Source organism: Osmia lignaria, chromosome 2 (genome assembly GCF_051020975.1).
Source record: "Osmia lignaria lignaria isolate PbOS001 chromosome 2, iyOsmLign1, whole genome shotgun sequence".
Classification (NCBI taxonomy): Eukaryota; Metazoa; Arthropoda; class Insecta; order Hymenoptera; family Megachilidae; genus Osmia; species Osmia lignaria.
The window spans coordinates 12,616,611-12,635,611 of NC_135033.1; the positions used below are offsets into that span (position 1 = coordinate 12,616,611).

Here is a 19,001-nt window from a genome sequence, read left to right on the forward strand (position 1 = left end):
AATATTATTTAAATAAAAAATTTATTTATAATATCTTAATGAATCTTATATTTTCAATTCAGGTTTATAATTATATTGGAAAGTATTGTAATGTTATTGAAAAAACTCGAGGTGCAGAAATAGCAATGAGTATTCAACAACACAAAGATCTTGGTTGCCAAGCATCTCAAGTTATTACTATTAACGAAGATAAAATAACTTGTACTAGAAGTCAGTTACAAAAATTTTGGAATTATCTCGGCGTTGAACTTGAAAACGTGAATGGTAAGGTAACAGACATTTTATCCGACATGAATGTAAAAATAATATGAATTATTTCATAATAATATTTATTTCAATAGTTATCGATGGTGGACATCCTGATGAGGATGAACTTTATGAGACAGTTATGATGGATACAAACATGGTATATGAAATTAAAGACGAAGAATTAGTACCCCTTGAAAAATATTGGGGTACTATACCAAAGATTGAAATGCTTGATCTAAATAAGGTTCATATATTTATAACAAAGTTGCATTTTGATATTACGTATATATTGTTTTGTATTTATTTACAAATAATTATTTTTCTCTTTTATAAGGTTCTGGTATTTGATTTTGGCAGTGAAATGTACATATGGAGCGGAAAGGGAGCTTCGACTGATAAGAAAAGACTTGCAACACATCTGGCTACAGAAATGTGGCAAGAAGGATATGATTATACAGAATGTGCTGTGTGTCCAATTACTGCGGCGTCTATGATTGGCAGACGTGTTGTGTCAAAAACAGACTTAAAATCTTCTAAATTAAGACCAAAATGGTGTTTACTTGCCAAGTTAACGCAACACGTAGAAACAATACTTTTCAGAGAAAAGTTCCTTGACTGGCCAAATGTATCTGGTATAATACGAGTTAGAGGGACTAAAAGTAAAGAACAAGTCGATGGAACTATAACTATAGAAGTGTGCAATATTGATAATTTACTAGAAGAAAATAATACTCCTGTTGATTTAATTCTTGAAGGAAGTCATTTGGGTAGAGGTACTGGTTGGTATGACGATGAGGTAATTTTTTTTTACATGAATCCGGTACATTGTTTAAATGCTCTAAGCAATTTATCTATCATAACTTAATTCTTCAGCTAATGAAACAGTACGTTGTTACTGCTACTGGAGTGAAAGTGTGGCACATTGATGAATTCTCGCATACTCTGTTAGATAAGTCATCCGTTGGTCAGTTTTATTCGGGAGACAGTTATATTATTCATTGGATGTATTCCGTTACAATTACTGGTCGTGAGCTTAGTGGTTTGCCATCGAAGCATTCTGCAAAGGGTCGTGATCGTTCGGTGTATTTTATTTGGCAAGGGCAGAATGCGTCTTTGAACGAACAAGGTGCTGCAGCGTTACTAACTATTGAATTGGATAACGATCAAGCGCCTCAGGTAATTATCAATTAAATATCAGTGAAAGTATAACTTTGAATAAATATTGCAAACTCACATAAACGCGTACGTACACACACTCTTTGTAGCTTCGTGTAGTTCAAGGACACGAACCGGCTGCATTTTTAAATTTATTTTCTGGAGGAATGATTGTACATTGTGGCAAGAAAACGAATACAAGATGCGACGAACGATGGCGATTGTACATATGTCGAGGTACTTTAGAGTCAGAGGTGTCTTTAATAGAGATTCCTTGTAGTACTCGCCAATTACGAAGCAGAGGTTCTCTTATATTACTAGATACTAGAAATAATAAAATTTATATATGGCATGGATCCAATACATTACCTCATATTAAGAAGGTATTCTTTTTAAATTCTTTATTTTAACGTTATAATTATATTTCAATTGCTTTAATGGTAAAATGCTTTTAGAATATACTTAAAGCAGCAACAAAATTACAAGAAAATCGACCTCAGGAAACTGGTTTGTCGTCTGAAAGTAATGTAGAAATTCTTGAAACTGATGAAGGAATGGAACCAGAAGAATTCACTAATGGTAAATACAAGTATAAATATCATATTATTAACATACTGACTGATTAATTTAATAATCCGTATTTGATTACATAGCGTTAGGAAGAATGAACAAAAAATTGTATATATCGTTAGAAAAAAAACAATTACAAGAACACACTCCAAGACTGTTTCATTTATCAAGCATTTCTAAAGAATTTAAGCCTATAGAAATATTGTGCCCTCATCGTGCTTCTTTGCCAACTCCGTTTCCTTTTCTGCAGGAAGAGTTGTATCAAGCTCATCAACCAGGTATTTTGTGAAATATATAGAGTAATAGTTTTTTATTGGTTGCACTGAATATAAAGCGATAAAATTATTATTTCAGCTTTATTTTTATTGAATAATAAAAATGAATTGTGGATATGGCAAGGTTGGTGGCCTGATAATGGCGGAGAAGATCAGTCTGGTAGTAAAGCTGTAAGATGGCAAGCTGAAAGAAGAGCTGCTATGACAATGGCAATGCAGTACTGGCAAAAAATTCATCCAGAAACAAATAAGTACCCAATTTATCTAGTCTGGGCTGGTCTTGAACCATTGCAATTCATAAATTTATTTCCTACGTGGACATATCGTGATGATATTGCGGAATTAAACATAGAGGTATTTATTTATTTATTCAAATTATTAAAGTTATAGGATGTACACAAATATTCTGCAATTAGGATGGTCGTAAACCTGGCGAAGTATTAACTGCAGAGAGTGAGTTAAACCGATTAACACAAAGCACGTATCCCCCAGCTCAATTATTACAACGACCTTTACCAGAAGGAGTCGATCCTACACGCTTGGAATTGTACTTATCGCAACAACATTTTCAAGTAAATTTTATAAAAGTTATAACTCACACTTTTTAAAACAATTCATTAATTAGCAAGCTACATGTTGAATATCTTTCTAACAGGAACTGTTAGGTATGACTAAAGAAGAATTTCGAGAACTTCCGGTTTGGAAACAAGTGAACCTTAAGAAAGAAATAGGGCTTTTTTGATAAAATATTCTGACTGCCGATCCTACAAGAAATAGCTGCCCCTGTAAACAATTAATAAAGTTTTTGTTAATTGTTTTATGATGTTTATAACTTCAGATTTTTTAATTTTTCAATGTATCCGCGTTTAAGATACGCCTAAAGTTGCCTATCAACAGAAAAAAAGAAACTAATATTATAACACAGTTGAAGATGTTTACTACTATTTCAAATATATATATATATATATATATATACTACATAGTGCGTGTGTGTATGCACATACAACGGCACGTACACAGATAGGTAATTATATATTTTTAATACATATTAAACGTAAATCGGCTTGTGAATATTTCCTTTATATTTGTATGGGCTTTGTATTCAATGATAATACAATATGTTTAGAATGGCTTATTCTTACATGTGTAACATTTGTACAAGAGCGACTGTATTCTTTACAACATACTTCATGTTTTTGAACAGTATTTAATGAAATTTCTCAATGTTTCCTCGAGTCTTATTTTATAGCCCTCCTAAAATCCTCGATCACGTGCATTCTATACGTTGTAGTATTGGTTCTAGGAAAAAACTAAATAGTTCAATTCATTGGAAAAAAAAAAAAAAAAAAAAATCGTATAGTATATATCACAATAAAATAACTTTATTTCACATGTTTTTTGTATTTGTGATTTATGGGATACCCAAATAAAATACTAATAAAATCTATCATTTTAATACATAAAAAATAAGCAGAACAAATTTAGTATATCTTTAATAATTGCAACAACCAATTAAACATACTCCTACTTCTTTAAGCGCAAATTATAAAGCTGTTACCATCTATTTTTAAAAACTCTTTTATAATTTCACCAAGGCACAAGATTATATGTAGAATACAAAAGAATCATAAATTCAATTCGAACGTATAATTCAGTTTAAAATTTGTTAATGTGTATGCAGAGAACACAAATTCACTCCAGTGCTTACAATGGTCGTTTCATTAATCTAGAATATGAATATTCTATGAAAAGTTTACATGTCATACGCACGCACTCAATCACTCACGCACACGTATGCACAAAATGAGGTCCACTCATGAGGAAATATCTCAAATAACATAAATTAGTTATGCAGTTTATAAAAAAGAAATATGATATATGTATGTTACATGGTTCAACAAACACATTTGTTACTTTAATCAGTGTCATATTCATTTTTAGTATTTAAGTTTTTTTTACAATAGAATATAAAGGGAATGTAATAAAATAAACTCAAGTTATAAATCTTTACTTTCGAATTTTTCAATAATTACCTAACATGATTGAACTCATCGAACGCAAAGCAACGATAAATGATTAAAGTAACATGTATTATTTTTGAAACACATCTTTTTATTTTTTTTTTTTTTAATGTAAAACATAACTTAAAAGCAATGAAAGGCTAAATGCCTCAACCTATTATATACTAAAGTACGCATATAAATCTATCATATCTAAATCTTCTAATATTAAAATAGTTCATCTGATTAGTTGATTCAGTATTTTACGTCTTATATCAAAATCGTGCGTGATGTAAAATAACACATCAGAGTTATGATTTCTTTGTTCACTTTAAGGTTCCCAAATGAATTAGCTCGTTATTAATCTTCACACCTAATTAACAATATTAGCTGTGTTGGAATATAACACTAGTGTTTCCATTCAAATCGTTGGACATCTGTAGCACACAATCATATTTTTAATATATACGTATTTTACAGATTCTTAAGATTAAATTTATTGTTAATTCACTGATATAAACCACATATAAATCATAACTTTGTATAATTATCATCAACAATAAACTTCAATGTTATAAACAATGCACAACAAGAACATAATTAATTAAATTTATTTGATGCAATGATAAATGTAAGAACTAATTTTAAAACAATTTCTTTTAGGAAGGAAGAATATATTATACAATCTCTTATACAAATTATAGATAACAGGTGACAAATATGTATTTACATTTTCATATTGTTATACATATTATAAAACTGTTACTGCCACGTGTAATACTTCATCAAAATATTTGCCTCATTTATACTTAATATCCTTGTTATTTCGTTTTAAGTTTAAAGTAAAAGTAAGCGAAAATAGATATACAAAGAAAACGATCGTTACCGTTTGTGTATTCACAGAACTTTTCCGTCAATATAAGCCTTTATGGCATTTTGACATTCTATGGAACACCAGTGTTGGATCAGTAAATAGGTCTCTGATTCCAATGCTGCATCTAATTTTTTCCGCAAACTATGTCGTAGCAGTGTTTTTGTAGCTTCCATAGACTGAAAATGAATAGACAGAGCATTAAAATAGTAATGCATATGTAAATATAGAAATCAGGACGTGTAGCATAAATATTAATTAGCTTTATATACTCATTAACAGCTATATAGGCATGAGTGGAACATTCTACTGTTATTTATGACATAAGTTTCATTCGATTAACGAATATATAAAAATGTTAGTTTTAATTTATTTTCTATTACCCATAATAACTAAATGCTTCGGGAGTTATATTATAATTAACAGTAAGTTAAACAATGTTACATTCAAATATTCAGATGATGTAAGTACGTATGTTTAAATATTATGCATTACATAAGAAATGTACAAAAATATTGTATGTAAAAGAAATATTTAACTTATGACATTGATGCAGATTAACGGAGAAAGTGATTTACACGAATGTAAAGTTAACGAAGCGTGTAATGTGATTTATGAACGATTTTGGGCATCTAGTTTAACAGAAAGACTTTGTCGTTGTCCTAATAGAAAGGAATGCCCGTGGCAATGGATGAAAGAACCTGAAAATTCATCCGTTCGGTTGAATAATAAATCATATATGAAGGTATGGAAAAACGTCTATTATATGTTGCACTTTAGAAAATGTACTTATTTTTTCTAGTTTTGTTCTACAATAACAAAGATGAATGTATGTACGCATAGTGAAGAGGCAATACAAATATATGGTAAAAGTGATAGAGATAATTCTTTTTTAACGCCATATAATGTAACTGTAAACTGCATTTGCCCAGAATCACATTACTGGAGGCTTCAAAGATACATGTACGAAGAAAATGATCTCATTATACAAACATTCAAATGTGTCAAGGTATATATGTATATTTAAAGTTAATAGATGTTTTAATCATTTAAATATTCTAATAAATTTTCTGTTATATTTTTTATATAGAAAAGAACATGCATTGCTCAGGAATTTTGTGGACATATACGAACTGATATATATTCAACATATTACAGATGTACTTGTCCCCAAAATCATTTGTGTGTCTTTAAGGATCAAAATAGGGAAAATGTTCAAGAACTACTTTATTCTGGGCCTGCTTACAAAGGGTTCTGTCTTCCATTCAAAAATATGTAACGTTTAATTATTTTTAAGAAAAATACATACCTGTGAAGATTGTTCACTCATGGCTTTTAAAGTTGGTAATAATTCCACTTGAAATCTATCAGGCCATAGAACTCGAGTAACAAGACCAGCTCTTAATGCTTCACTAGCGGTTAGTGTTCTTCCACCTAATAATAATTCACTTGTCTGTAAAAGAAAAAAAATTACTTTTATCGTCTTGATTACATATGTATGTATAAAGAATGTATAATGAAATAACACATTTAAATTGCACACTTACAATTGCACTTCCTAATATATGTGATAACGTGTAAACAGCAGCACCTTCAGCAATTTGCCCCAACTTCCCATAAGGTGTACTGAATGTTGCTTTATCACTAGCTATCACAAGATCAAACAAAGGCAACATTGTTACTCCAAGTCCAACTGCAGAACCCTGTACTCCAGCCACAATAGGTTTATTAAATGATGCTAAAGTTTTAATAAAATCTCTAAATACGGGAAAAAATGAGTTTAGTTTAACATAACAGAATAAGTTATAGAGAATTTTTATAACAACAACTACATACTTAACAGCATCCGCCACTTCTTCGGCACGAATTCGCCGTTCTTCTTTGTTTGCATGCAATAGCGTAGAAAGTTCAAGACCTTCGCAAAAACTGCTACCTGTTGACGTTAGTAAAACAACTCTACAGTCATCATCTTTTCTTAAAATTGATAATGTTTCGCGAAACTCTTGCATCACCTAAAAATCATTACAAAATCATTAATTATTGTATACATTATACATTTGATAGATTTGTAACAAGATATTAAATACAATACCTGCAGAGTGAGAGCATTTCTTATTTTTGTTGAAGATGACGGTGTAAGTATTAACTGGACAAGATTACCGTGTCGGCGTACGTTGATTTCTTTATTACTGAACTGACTACGAGTTTCCATTTTTGTTTTATTATCTAATTCCACTACCTTCGTAATATTTGCATTTACTGAAAAATTAGCGTTTTATAGTTAATAAATGTTTATTAAAAATAATAAAGAATTATTATTATCTTTAAATTATTCATTTCACCTTTGCTTTTACGATTTGCCGTTGAACTTCCTGATCTACTTCCAGCACTGACTACTGAAAGAGCATTTGCAGCTTCTGCAAGGCAGGCTGAAAGCTCATCTTCTTCTTTGGAAAATTCTTCATTATCCTGTTCATTTGCTTTACCAAATGTAACTTTGTTCTTTGCAGTTTTCTTCGTTTTAGATGTTACCTTACCTGTAGCTGCACCATTCGATCGTGTGATTACTTTGCCTAAACCGCTATTTGTTTCATTTATTAGAGTAGTTTCTGATTGCTTAGAACTTTTATTATCAGTTTTCTTTGGATCTGATTTTTTATTCAGACGCGGAGGAAATATCATTTTATCTTCTCTGGTGTCAATAGTAACGGTTTCTGTATCTATTTTTGGTACAGTCTTCTTTTTAATTTTCTTTGCATTTGTTTTATCCTCTTGCGAAAGTCTTCTCTTTGTAGATCTCAAAGAATGAGACCCTCCTTCGTCAATAATTTTAACTCCATCATTCTTTTCTGGACTATCAATACTAACTCTAGGACTTCCAGATGCACTGGAAAACGAACTAGATGAATGTCTTCTAATTATAACAGATGCGTCCGCTGCATTCCTTATTTTTGCAGGTAAAATAAATTCTTGAGATGTTTCATTAACTGGTTTTACAGTTGTAACTTGATCACCAATTTTCTTATCTAAATGCATGTCGTTTAAATATACAGACGTTCTTTTAGATCTTGGCGAAACTTTTGATACGCCCGATGTCGAAGTACGTAATCTTAAAACGGCATTGCGTACCAATTTTTTTCTAATTTTAAGTTCACGTTGTACTTTCTGTATATCCATAACTTTTGCTTGGGACTTGGTAATAGGAATTAATCGCTTTTTATCTGGTTGTTCCACATCGTATAATAAATTTACAACACCTTCGTCTTGAAGTAATCTATCTATTTCATTTATGATCTTCTTTTTCGGTTTAGAATCTCCAGGGTTGTTCTCTGTTACTCGTTTTGATTTTGAAACAATTTTTGATCCAGTCTTTTTTGATGGTGTATTCAGTTTTGTTTTTAAACTAATAGCTTTTTTATTAGAAGGCATATTTGGCCTCAAAATTTTCTTTACCACCATATTTCTTGTAGTAATAGATTGTGATGCCTTTTTACTAAGACTTTGCTTTGGACGTTTTAAAAGTATATTCTCAGATTTATTCAATACCGAATCAACTTTATCATTATTATCTGCACCCTGTTTGTTTGTTACCACTTTTGTTATTGTAACATCAACATCATTCTTAATATTATTAGCAGGTAAAATATTTTCCTCAGATACATGATCTTCAGTTAAACTAACGTCCGCTGTAATTTGTGACATCTTTTCTTGGATCTGCTTTTTTAACGAAGTTTTACTTTTGTTTATCTTTTGCCGTTTTACAATATTTTGTTGCTGTTCATGCTCTCTAGCTTTTTCGGTAGGTTTCCGTTTTCTTCCGGATCTCGATTCATCCAGTCGTACATCTTGCATATTTGATTCTATACTTTTTTCTAAAGTATGCTGCTCAATAATCGTAGGAGAGGACTCAGACTCAGACTCAGGGTTTGTATCTTTTACAGAGGATTCAGTAGTTTCATCTATTAAATCAATATTCACAATTTGTTTTTTTATATCGGACATGGGTTTTGCTTCTACTTCTTTAGAAACTTCACTAGGTTTAGATGTTTTCTTTTTCCTTGGTGCACTCCTTTTCACGGGATTAACAGGTAATTCTAGAAGTTGTTTTAATGCTAATTCTCGTTCAATCAAAGGATCAAGTTTTGGCGGTGTGTTATGACCACTATGTTCAACATTTATTGGATTTTTTCCCTCTTCAGTTAAAGTTGGTGGCTTTAAGTTTGACCAATCTGGATCAACATCACCTTCCAATATTGCTAACAATTCTTTATTATCAGAACTACTTTCTTTGTTAGCTGCTGCACTTGTATTATCTATTGATTTTTTGTCACAGTGAGTAGACGGTTGAGTAGCAGACTGAGGTAATGGTATAAGAGCTGGTAAAGAACTTGCTGGACTACCTGCTAACTTACTTGATAATCTTTGAGTTAGTTTCTTCACAAAAAATATATCAGGTCCGGGTGGTGCTTCAACAATTTTCTGTTTCTCACGAAGCCTTTCCTTCAATGCTTCTGTTACTTCAGCTGGTGAAGCTATTTGGCTAGTTAAATTACGACCACGACTAACACTCGTAACTGGTGTTTGCGACGATGATATTTGACTACATGTAACCGAATCATGAGTTGTGTCTTTTACAGTGTGTTCAGAATTCTGTGATACCGAAGAATTAACTTGATCCTTATGCGATGGTTTTATATTATTTTGAACATGCTTGTTTACAGGCTGATTGTTACTTATTTGTTCTTTTGATATTTGTGCATCTTTATTTTCTTTAACAATCTCCACATCTTCTGTAACTTTTTTAGCACCCGCAGCAAACTCTTCTTTTAAACATGTGACCTCTTCTTCAACTAGTACAACTGCATCCTCTTCTATTGTCTGTATTGTTTTCGTATCATTTAATAAAGTTTTTAGTTCAATTTCTACAGTGTCTTGCATTTTAGATGCTGATTGGTTATCATCTTCTGCATTCTCGTCCCGCCAGTCATCAAAAATATCTTGAATCACGCTTCTTTTATTACTTGCATTAATTTTGTTCACCTCATTGGTAGATATATTTTCTTCTTGTAGATTATCAACATGTACAGGTGTGACAACCTTACTAAGGACAATTTCGCTACTCTTAAATGAACTATCACAAATTTCAGTCTTGCCTTCATCTTTTATCTCTGCCAGTTTTGTCTTATCTTCTTCGCCAACGTTATATCTTTCTTCTATTTTATTACTATAAACATTAGCATTATTCGGAATTTGTGATTTTACTTCTTCTGATGTGGTAGAAGTTATAGAATCTTTCTCAGAAACGGTACGGTTTAAGATTTCTTTTTTGTATGTTTCAGGTATTTCTGAATCTACAACTTCTGTCGAAATTACCTCTATTATAGTTCCCTCATTTTCTTGTGTATAATCTATCAGATTAAATTCTTCATTTACAATTTCTCCATCCTTAATTTTTTTTTCATTCACTGAAGTATCATTTTCATTGGAATCTACTGCTACATCCTTCTCACGTACAGTAAGAACAATATTCTCTTCTGTGGATTCATTTGAATCATTGATACGTACAGTTTCTACAGTCACTACCATAACTTCTGAATTACCATCATTTAATGTAGATAAATCTGCATTTGTGTCTGCATCGTGCAAAGATTGGTCCTTGTCTTCAAAAGTTTGACTTAATGTCTTAATTAATGCTTGACACTGAGCATTAGTATCCCCAACTGTATCTATGTTTAACACTGTACAAACATCATGCTTTTCAAAAGTTTGTTTATCCTTATCTATATTAATTAACTCTGTATTATTTGAAAATTTTGTACTTTCTTTATCTAAAGATGCACCTTCTGTGGATTCATGCTTACATTCAATTAAATCATTTACTTGGTTTTCTTTATATTCCTTTTCATTCTTTTTGTACTGATTATCATCGATTTGTGTATCATGATTTACTACCTCTTGCTGTGACTCATTGACAGTATAATTATATAAATTATCTATTATTTCAATTTTTACATCTTCCTTTATATCACATTCATTTATTGGAAAAACATTCTGAATTACATTATTGGTGTAATCTGATGAACTACTTTCCTGATTGTCAGGAATATTTGTTACGTTATTAATATTTGTTTCTGAATCCAATGAAGAAGATAATTGTGTATTTTCTGGTTTTATCTGTACGGTATCAATCTGTTCTTCATCTACTTGTTCCATGTTAAAACATCAAGGTTATTACAATTATTTAACAAACCATGGGCTGTCCTGTTAATAAAAAAGAATAATTAATGTCATTGATTCCTAAAAAAAATGATAAATGAAGTAATTATTAAAAAACAAATATTTATTGGATATTCATTTTCATTAAATTAATTTAACTATGCAAGTTTCTAAATGGTATGTATTATTTGTTAGACGTAAATTAAACAATTTTTCTTAAAACCTATCATAACCTTACATGGATTCTTAATTTATTCAGAAAATAGATTTATCTCCCTTTTTATTAAACAAAACGCAAACAAAATATCATATAATTTGTATGATAAGTACATTTTAAAATAAAATCTTAATTAAAAACTATAAGAATAAAACTACGATATTTTAATCTTTCGTCAAATTATCCACAATAAATAACACACTATGTATGTATTTACGTACATACATAACAATCCATTTATAACAATTTAACGATTATATATGTTTATTTCTGTTCTTCGATAATAATAATATTGTCTGATATTTTTAATTAAAACTCCCTTCACTCGTGTTTTTTATTATTTAACAGTATTTTTGTAAGATGTGCAAAACATTATTAATGGCAGGGTAGAAAACTTACCAATCAGGACTACCTTGTCCATACTGTGTAGATTACAATAAAAATTACATATTATTTAAGTATTATAAGCATCACTTTAGAACAGAAGAATCTTGTTCATTAAATATTTCATATAAATCGCACAATGATAGGTTTCACACGGAAAAACAATTATTTTCTTAAATCCAAACACAATGTTTACATGAATGAAGTCAGACATTCATACTACTGTTATCAATTTAAATACTATTATTTAAATTTTTTATAACATAGACATGAATCACGCAAAAAATGAATCTTTAATTTAAAATTAAAACTGAACATATATTCCACAGTCATACAGTAAAGGTATAAATCTTGTGCAATTACATTCGACGATTTCTAGTAATTAAGTAAACGGGGTTATTATTGGTGCTTACATATACATGACAAATAGTCAATTAAAGGTAAGAAAAAAGTTTTCTCCTGTTATTAATTCCTTATAACTAACATACGTATTTATGCACATACTATTTACATCATATTTAATGGCAATAAATCAATGATGATGTATATATATATATATATAATTATTATGTACGTCGTTTTAATACAAAATCATTGCATATACAAAAGTGTATTATTAAAATATTTATTCGTTAATAAAATGTGATACTTTGACATGTAATCAAAATCGAGGTATCAAATGGATTAAAGACAATCAAATTTTGTTTCAGTCTTTCCCTCTCTCTACGGCCATTCCCAACGTATAGGTTATGATTTCAATGCAATTACAATACCGAGCTAAGTAAGCTTTCATGTGGAAAATGGTGGTATAGAGAAAGCAGGAATTCTCATGATCCTAATTTTGACGATATTAATATTAAAAGTGACTTGGGAACCATATAATAATATAATTTTTAATTACCCGATTGATAAGGTAGGGTGTGACATAAAAATACATACTAAATTAATATTTCTCTCTATTCATAAGTTAATTACCAATAATTAGAGTTTAAAACAAGATGGGTATTGTAATGAAACTAAAGAAATATATTATTCATTTTTTTTTTCTTGTATTTATTATGTGAACGTTTAATAGTATTAAAATATTATATTAAATTGTGTATTAGGTATCAAAAATACAAAAAACAGAAGACAAAGTTGAAGAGAACCCCGGAGTCGTGACTTCTGACATCATTTCCACATTGTGTTCAGAAATGCGTAAGCTGAAAATTTATACTCTACTTTGTCGATACAGATATGAATTAAAATCACATATTTCTCATTTATTCTGCTTTTATGGTGATAATTTATTAAATGCCATTAATATCTTATGTATTTTTCTAATTTTTTTCTTATATTTCGGTGCTTTAAAGTGAAAAAAGTAATCTTGATCATATTTCAATATGGCGTTGATAATTATCAACGAATCTTTTCATTCTTTTAATGTTAAAGTTTCAAAGCAATTCGAAGTTTCTGCCAATGCCTGTGATTGGTCATTCCATTATGGCGTCCTCCTATTTCGACCAATCAGATTCATCGTTAAAGGAAGCGTTGCGCAGAGTCTGGCGTAGTGCATCATTCCTCTTCGAAGCTTCGTCCGTTTAGCACGTGTCTGCAACAGGTAAGATTAAATTATTTTAAAATATTAAATTAAATTGTCTTTATAGTGTTAGAAGTACAAGAAACAGGAAGAAAAATCGAAGAGAAGTCTAGCTTTTTGTTTTTTGACATTAATTCGAGGTTGTCTTTAAAAATACGTGAGGTTAAATTTGTTGCTCTTGCCGTGAATTCACGATGATGTTGGAACAGCAGAATCTGAATTATATTCCCTTTATATCAATAATTTTTCAAATATTATTGCATTTTTTCATGTTTTTAGTACATTTTTCCCGTAATTTATTGTTATATATCGTGATAATTGATTTTCTCGTTTTTTACTATTACGCCGATATAGATACGAATTAAAATAACATTTCCTTCATTTATTCTGCTTTTATATCAATAATTTCTTAAATCCCGTCAATATCTTATATTTTTTCTACTTTGTTTCTTATATTTTGGTGTTTAAAGTTGAAAAAAGTAATCTTGATTTTATTTCAATATGGCGTCGATAATTTTTAACGAACCTTTCCCTTACGATTAGTATTAAAGTTTCGAAGCACTTTGAAACTTCTATCGATGGCTGTGATTGGTCGTCCCATGTTGGCGTCCTCTCATTTCGACCAATCAGACACGTCGTTGTGTGAGCGAGTGCGTCGATTTGTGGCGTAGTGCATCAGTCCTCTCTGAAGCTTCGTCCGTCTTTCACGTGTCTGCAACAGGTAAGATTAAATTATCTTCAAATATTAAATTAAATTGCCGATCGGGTGTTAAAAGTGCAAAAAACAGAAAAAACTATCGAAGAGAAGTCTAGATTCTTGATCTTTGACATTAATTCGACATTTTCTTCAAAACTACAAGAGTTGAAAATTTGTGCTCTTGCCGCGATTGTACGATGAGGTTGGAACAGCAGAATTTGAATTACTTTCCCTTTTATATCGTTAATTTCCGAACCAATATTGAACGTTTCTAATATTCTTTCACACAATTTACTGTTTGATATTTAATAACCTTCTTTCTTAAGCATCGTAATATTATGAGATCTGTTCGTCTACCGGCTTTTCGGTTCGGCTGGGGACGAACATTACCGAATAATACCGAACGGTGCTGATCGGTCTTCGGCAGGAAGGAAGGTCTCGTCATTTCTCTCGCGAACGTCCAAGTGACAAGACGTGTTGAGAGCATCCTTCCGTATAAGTAGTAGGTGCGCATTCTACCTATTAAAATACTTTGCATAAAGTATAGTTCGATCGTTTATTAGTAATAATTTTATTATTGTTGATTAAATTTTATTTACATAAATTGGTATTTCTTATTTGTTACAGATATTTGATGAATATTGAAAGGACGCCATGACACCTGATATGGGTTTGAAGTAGAATTTCGTGAGAATTTATTGTTTTAATTTATTCTAATCAATTATTAACATTTATTATTACCTGTTTTTTATAGTTGTTGTTAATTGTAAGCATTTTTGATAATTACTTGCTACCAAAGTCAAGAAAGAAAAGATTAGAGACATTTTTTTTCTTTAACCAATTCACAGAAAAAGGATAATTAATTTTTCATTTTATTGAATAATTTCGTCCAGTATTTTAATACATTTGTTTTAAACTAGAACAAAATTGAAATAATTCGTATTCTACTGCAAATGATTACTTCTCTTGTGCAATTATTAATTATTTTAAACAATCTATTTTTGTTAAATCGTAGTAATTATATTATAATATCCAGTTTTCGATGCAAGTTTAAATTAAAATAGAATCATGTTTTTAAATCATATGCTGTTTAAGCATGATTAATTATTGGATTTTGCTTATTGAAAAGAATTAGATAATTTATAAATCATGCCGTAATAGAATTTCAAACAATTTGTAGTATGCTTACAATCTTAACAACAAAAATCCTTCTGCTTTAATACAGTAGTCTATTATCTTTATTACAAAATGATTTTCTATCGATGTAATATTCATTGAAATAATTATCAACAATTATTTAAAACATTTCATTTCAATCTAGGATCAATATTCAGCTTTAACAATATTTGTGCTCGTCGAATATATTTCACGAACATAGATATTTTCATTTACAAGCCCTTAATAACAGTATTTCCGTTACGAACGTTCAATAAGAAGAATGTTGTTTTGTATATTTCCACCCAGCCCATCCCTGCTCACTAAGTTCTTCTTTCAGGAATTGTTGTGGCCGCGCGCAATGCGGTCGGTAGAGTCAATGTTTGTACGAACATACTTCCAATGTTTTGATTTTTGCAAGGGCGAACTGGCCCTGAATAGAGTTGCGTTTGTATGATTAGGAATCACGCGAAAGTAGAGTCAGTGTTTGCTGCGTATTATAAAATATTTTCTAGAGCATCGCGGCTCTGATTTTTCTTTTTTCATCGCGAAAGTAGAGTCTACAATTGTTCGCCGAAAATTATTCACGGTCGCGTTACTAGTACTTTATATCTATATTTTTATTTAAAATTTTTTTTTCTAATTGTTCGATATATCCGGTATTAGAGTCAGTGCACCACTGAAGAGGAGTCTTGGGCGATGCTCCGCAAGGAAAGAGTGTAAGTATCTTATTACTTTATTCAATTGCTTTTAATTAAAATAGAATAATTTACAATTTAAAAACTTGATAATTGACAGTTTTTTTTAAACTGCTAATACTTTATAAAATCGAAACTTATATATAATTTTATTAGAATAAGAACTGATAATTTGCAAAATTAACCGTAATTCTTTTTTGTTTTGTTACAGATGAATTTTTTGATTGCCGAGTTCCTGGATATCCTGATGATGGCTTTCTTCACGACTTCCGTCTTGGTACGTTACTTAATTGCTTTTGATTAAAATAGAATAATTTACAATTTCAACCCTTGATAATTGAGATTTCTTTTTAATTGCTAATATTTTATAAAATTCAATTTCATATATAATTTTATTAGAATAAAAATTTATAATTTTCAAAATTAACCGTAATTTTTCTTTTTTTGTTACAGATGAATTTCTTCACGACTTCAGTTCCATTCTCCTACAAGGCAGCCTCCTACCTGGTGTTTGACTGTCGGAAGAAGAGTATATCTGCGAACGGTGAGTCGCATGTTTTATGGTTCCTCTGGTGCCCAATCATGTCGTAGGACGAATGGTCCGAATCGACACGGGCTACTAGTTGTATACGTGCTTGGCAAGCATAGTGACCATGGGTATGATTATACATACCCATGAGTAGTAACATTCTTATTGTTTCATTTCATTTAGTTCAGGCTAGGTTTTCTTGTACACCGCGTTTTAATATCATTTCAATTCCACATATTCCAATAGATATTTATGAGATATATGAATGCTCTTAAATGTTCTTAAATGTTTTTAAATGTGGAATTAGAATATTTGAATACCGAAACAATTTTATTTAGTTTGTCTGTAATAGAGAAGTCAAATACTATCTGAATTAGTTATTGCGATGGTTCAAAGCAATATAATATTGATAGTATTATGTAATATGTATACTGGATATACATATTAATGATGTTATTACATTGATTTAATTACATTTTGTATATTATAAATTTAAATATAATTTGAGAATTTTTTACGAGTAGTTTAACTTATTTACACGTTCATGAAAAAATGAACAATTTATGTGCAAGAAGACAATTCGTGACGGGTAGATTTCCAAGTCAGAGTGATCTATTTCAACACATTTTGCGTATTCTTGAAAATTCACTCTGAGGAGGGAGTCGCCCGAGGATGTTTTATTAATTTTCACAATAAATTCTTTTTTCACTACAAAGAATACTTAATTAGAGACATTAAATTCTTTTTTATTAGAATTTTGCATTTCTTAAATTAGTGTTGCGAAAAATTTCCAGCGCGGGAGTAAATATGACGATGCACTGACTAGTATTCGGTGGGAATCCTTTTGGTTTTTAATCTCAATCCTATGAATTATTTAATTAATGAAATTAGTTAGAAGGATTCCGCGGCATAAGACCGTGAACACCATCTCTGGGAGATATACCCATGCATTACTAGGCCTTTGCAGGCGCAGCTTTAGAATACGGAACATATGAAAATATGTTACGATATTCTAAACTGCAGTCCTTTTGTCTATACTATGGGCGTCCGTCAATCTGACACCGTTGGATGCAACGTGTTGGACGGGCGGGTAGCGCTCTTAGCGAAGGGGTGCACTCTGTCCTGGCGTTACGACGTCCAGGCGGGGTGGGTGGTATGTAGCGTCTGGCGCAAGTCTAGGGGGCGTGAGACCCTTCGTTGCCAGCTGATATTAGCAGTGCACCATGTTTGCGTCATAGTTGCTCTATTTTACTTTTCAGTATTTCTTCTTAAAGCTTTATATAATATTTACAAAGTCGAGTCACTTTTATTATATTAAATTAAAATAGTGAAATATTAGCCCGTTAGATGTTTATGTACTAATCATGTTTCTAGATCAGGATTTTCAGATTTAACCCCTTCCGTGTTTATTGCCAAAGCCCATTCACGTGCCCAGGTGCTACTTGGATGGGTAGAGGCAACGGGCACGATGACCTAGTTCATAAGAATAATAATTAATAAGCGGCTGGCATTGTGTTAGTATATCGTGCACGACGTAATCTCCACATATGGTGTGTGTGTGTGTGTGTGTGTTTTTAGGCTGTGGGATTGCGTCGGTTTAATAACTTTTTCATTTACTTTTAATTTGAAATAATATTTTATTCAACAAGATGTACGATAAACGTATAAACCAAATACTATGGTTATCATTACTATTACCATGATTATTACCATTACTATGAAATATTCTATATCAAAGTAGTTAATTAAATTTTGTAATTATCATTATACGCAATGATTGCTAGCCTTGCCAGACGATTTCAGTGAATAATGGTACGTACCGTAGAGTGTGATGTGAGATGAAACTCGGGTGACGGAGGCGTCCCGGGACGTTCTCTCTAGTTTAGGCTCTTGCGCCCGGGTGGAGTGTATGGGGGTCGTGGAATGAATTTTTGTGAGAATCTGATTTTGCCTTTTTTAAATATAGGGTTAGGTAGGTAGGTAGTATACCTTCTGGTGTGTGTGATAGATTGTAAGTAGGTAGGGCCGGGACAGGTTGTCACAGTCTCCTCTTGGTCGGGTAGGCGCGATTTCGCGTGATCAACCTGTACCTGGAATATATTTGAAGAATTGACGATACTATCGATACGAACGGAGTATGTCGTTCGCCTTCGATTCTATCTGTACAATTTTTCAAATTTTTCGCGACTTCATAAGTCGTCATACGCCATCACGATGGCACGAAACGCACAAGTTCTGCTCGAGCACGGCACGTGTGCACGAACAACGACTTATATAAAGTCCTTTTTCGTCCACGTGTTAATTAAAGTTTCGCGATTTTTCTCTTTTGTTGATTGTTTTTTTTTTTTTTTTTTTTTGTTTTGCGAATTTGCAAGTCTCGAGCTTTAGATATAAGTTTCAGGTGGG

General features: G+C 31.1%; 3 protein-coding genes and 1 long non-coding RNA gene across 10 annotated transcripts in view; 3 read left to right on the top strand and 1 right to left on the bottom strand.

Annotated features, from left to right (window-relative positions):
• The window catches only part of Svil (Supervillin), a 10,709-nt gene extending 7,230 nt beyond the window's left edge, over window positions 1–3,479 (top strand). For all 3 annotated transcript variants that reach the window (XM_034330011.2, XM_076690210.1, XM_076690212.1), the window contains 10 exons: window positions 63–264; window positions 342–493; window positions 584–1,045; window positions 1,123–1,425; window positions 1,515–1,787; window positions 1,860–1,983; window positions 2,058–2,252; window positions 2,329–2,603; window positions 2,666–2,821; window positions 2,905–3,479. In XM_034330011.2, the coding sequence (XP_034185902.2) occupies window positions 63–264; window positions 342–493; window positions 584–1,045; window positions 1,123–1,425; window positions 1,515–1,787; window positions 1,860–1,983; window positions 2,058–2,252; window positions 2,329–2,603; window positions 2,666–2,821; window positions 2,905–2,991 (2,229 nt within the window). In that variant the 3' untranslated portion in view covers window positions 2,992–3,479. The remainder of the gene's footprint in view (window positions 1–62; window positions 265–341; window positions 494–583; window positions 1,046–1,122; window positions 1,426–1,514; window positions 1,788–1,859; window positions 1,984–2,057; window positions 2,253–2,328; window positions 2,604–2,665; window positions 2,822–2,904) is intronic.
• Window positions 3,480–3,581: 102 nt separating this feature from the next.
• LOC117606948 (uncharacterized) lies at window positions 3,582–12,108 on the bottom strand. Of its 4 annotated transcripts, none has more exons than XM_034330023.2 (7): window positions 11,953–12,108; window positions 7,463–11,381; window positions 7,213–7,379; window positions 6,957–7,132; window positions 6,668–6,878; window positions 6,430–6,573; window positions 3,582–5,299 (listed from the first exon to the last, which is right to left on the bottom strand). In XM_034330023.2, the coding sequence occupies exons 2-7, from the start codon at window positions 11,331–11,333 to the stop codon at window positions 5,147–5,149; spliced, it is 4,722 nt and encodes a 1,573-aa protein (XP_034185914.2). In that variant the 5' UTR covers window positions 11,334–11,381; window positions 11,953–12,108; the 3' UTR covers window positions 3,582–5,146. The 4 variants fall into 4 exon arrangements, with proteins under 4 accessions (XP_034185914.2, XP_034185916.2, XP_034185915.2 ...); XM_034330025.2 differs by lacking the exon at window positions 11,953–12,108 and adding an exon at window positions 11,779–11,946; XM_034330024.2 differs by lacking the exon at window positions 11,953–12,108 and adding an exon at window positions 11,775–11,946.
• LOC117606953 (kappa-scoloptoxin(11)-Ss1a-like) lies at window positions 5,416–6,445 on the top strand. Of its 2 annotated transcripts, XM_034330039.2 has the most exons (5): window positions 5,416–5,583; window positions 5,677–5,865; window positions 5,923–5,986; window positions 6,053–6,129; window positions 6,211–6,445. In XM_034330039.2, the coding sequence occupies exons 1-5, from the start codon at window positions 5,476–5,478 to the stop codon at window positions 6,397–6,399; spliced, it is 627 nt and encodes a 208-aa protein (XP_034185930.2). In that variant the 5' UTR covers window positions 5,416–5,475; the 3' UTR covers window positions 6,400–6,445. The 2 variants fall into 2 exon arrangements, with proteins under 2 accessions (XP_034185930.2, XP_034185929.2); XM_034330038.2 differs by having other exon boundaries at window positions 5,424–5,583; window positions 5,923–6,129.
• A 95-nt stretch (window positions 12,109–12,203) lies between the features above and the next one.
• Window positions 12,204–13,630, top strand: LOC143305695 (uncharacterized). The gene is made up of 4 exons (XR_013062787.1): window positions 12,204–12,377; window positions 12,648–12,850; window positions 13,044–13,134; window positions 13,369–13,630. It is a non-coding gene; the product is annotated as an uncharacterized LOC143305695 (long non-coding RNA).
• The last annotated feature ends 5,371 nt before the right edge of the window (window positions 13,631–19,001 follow it).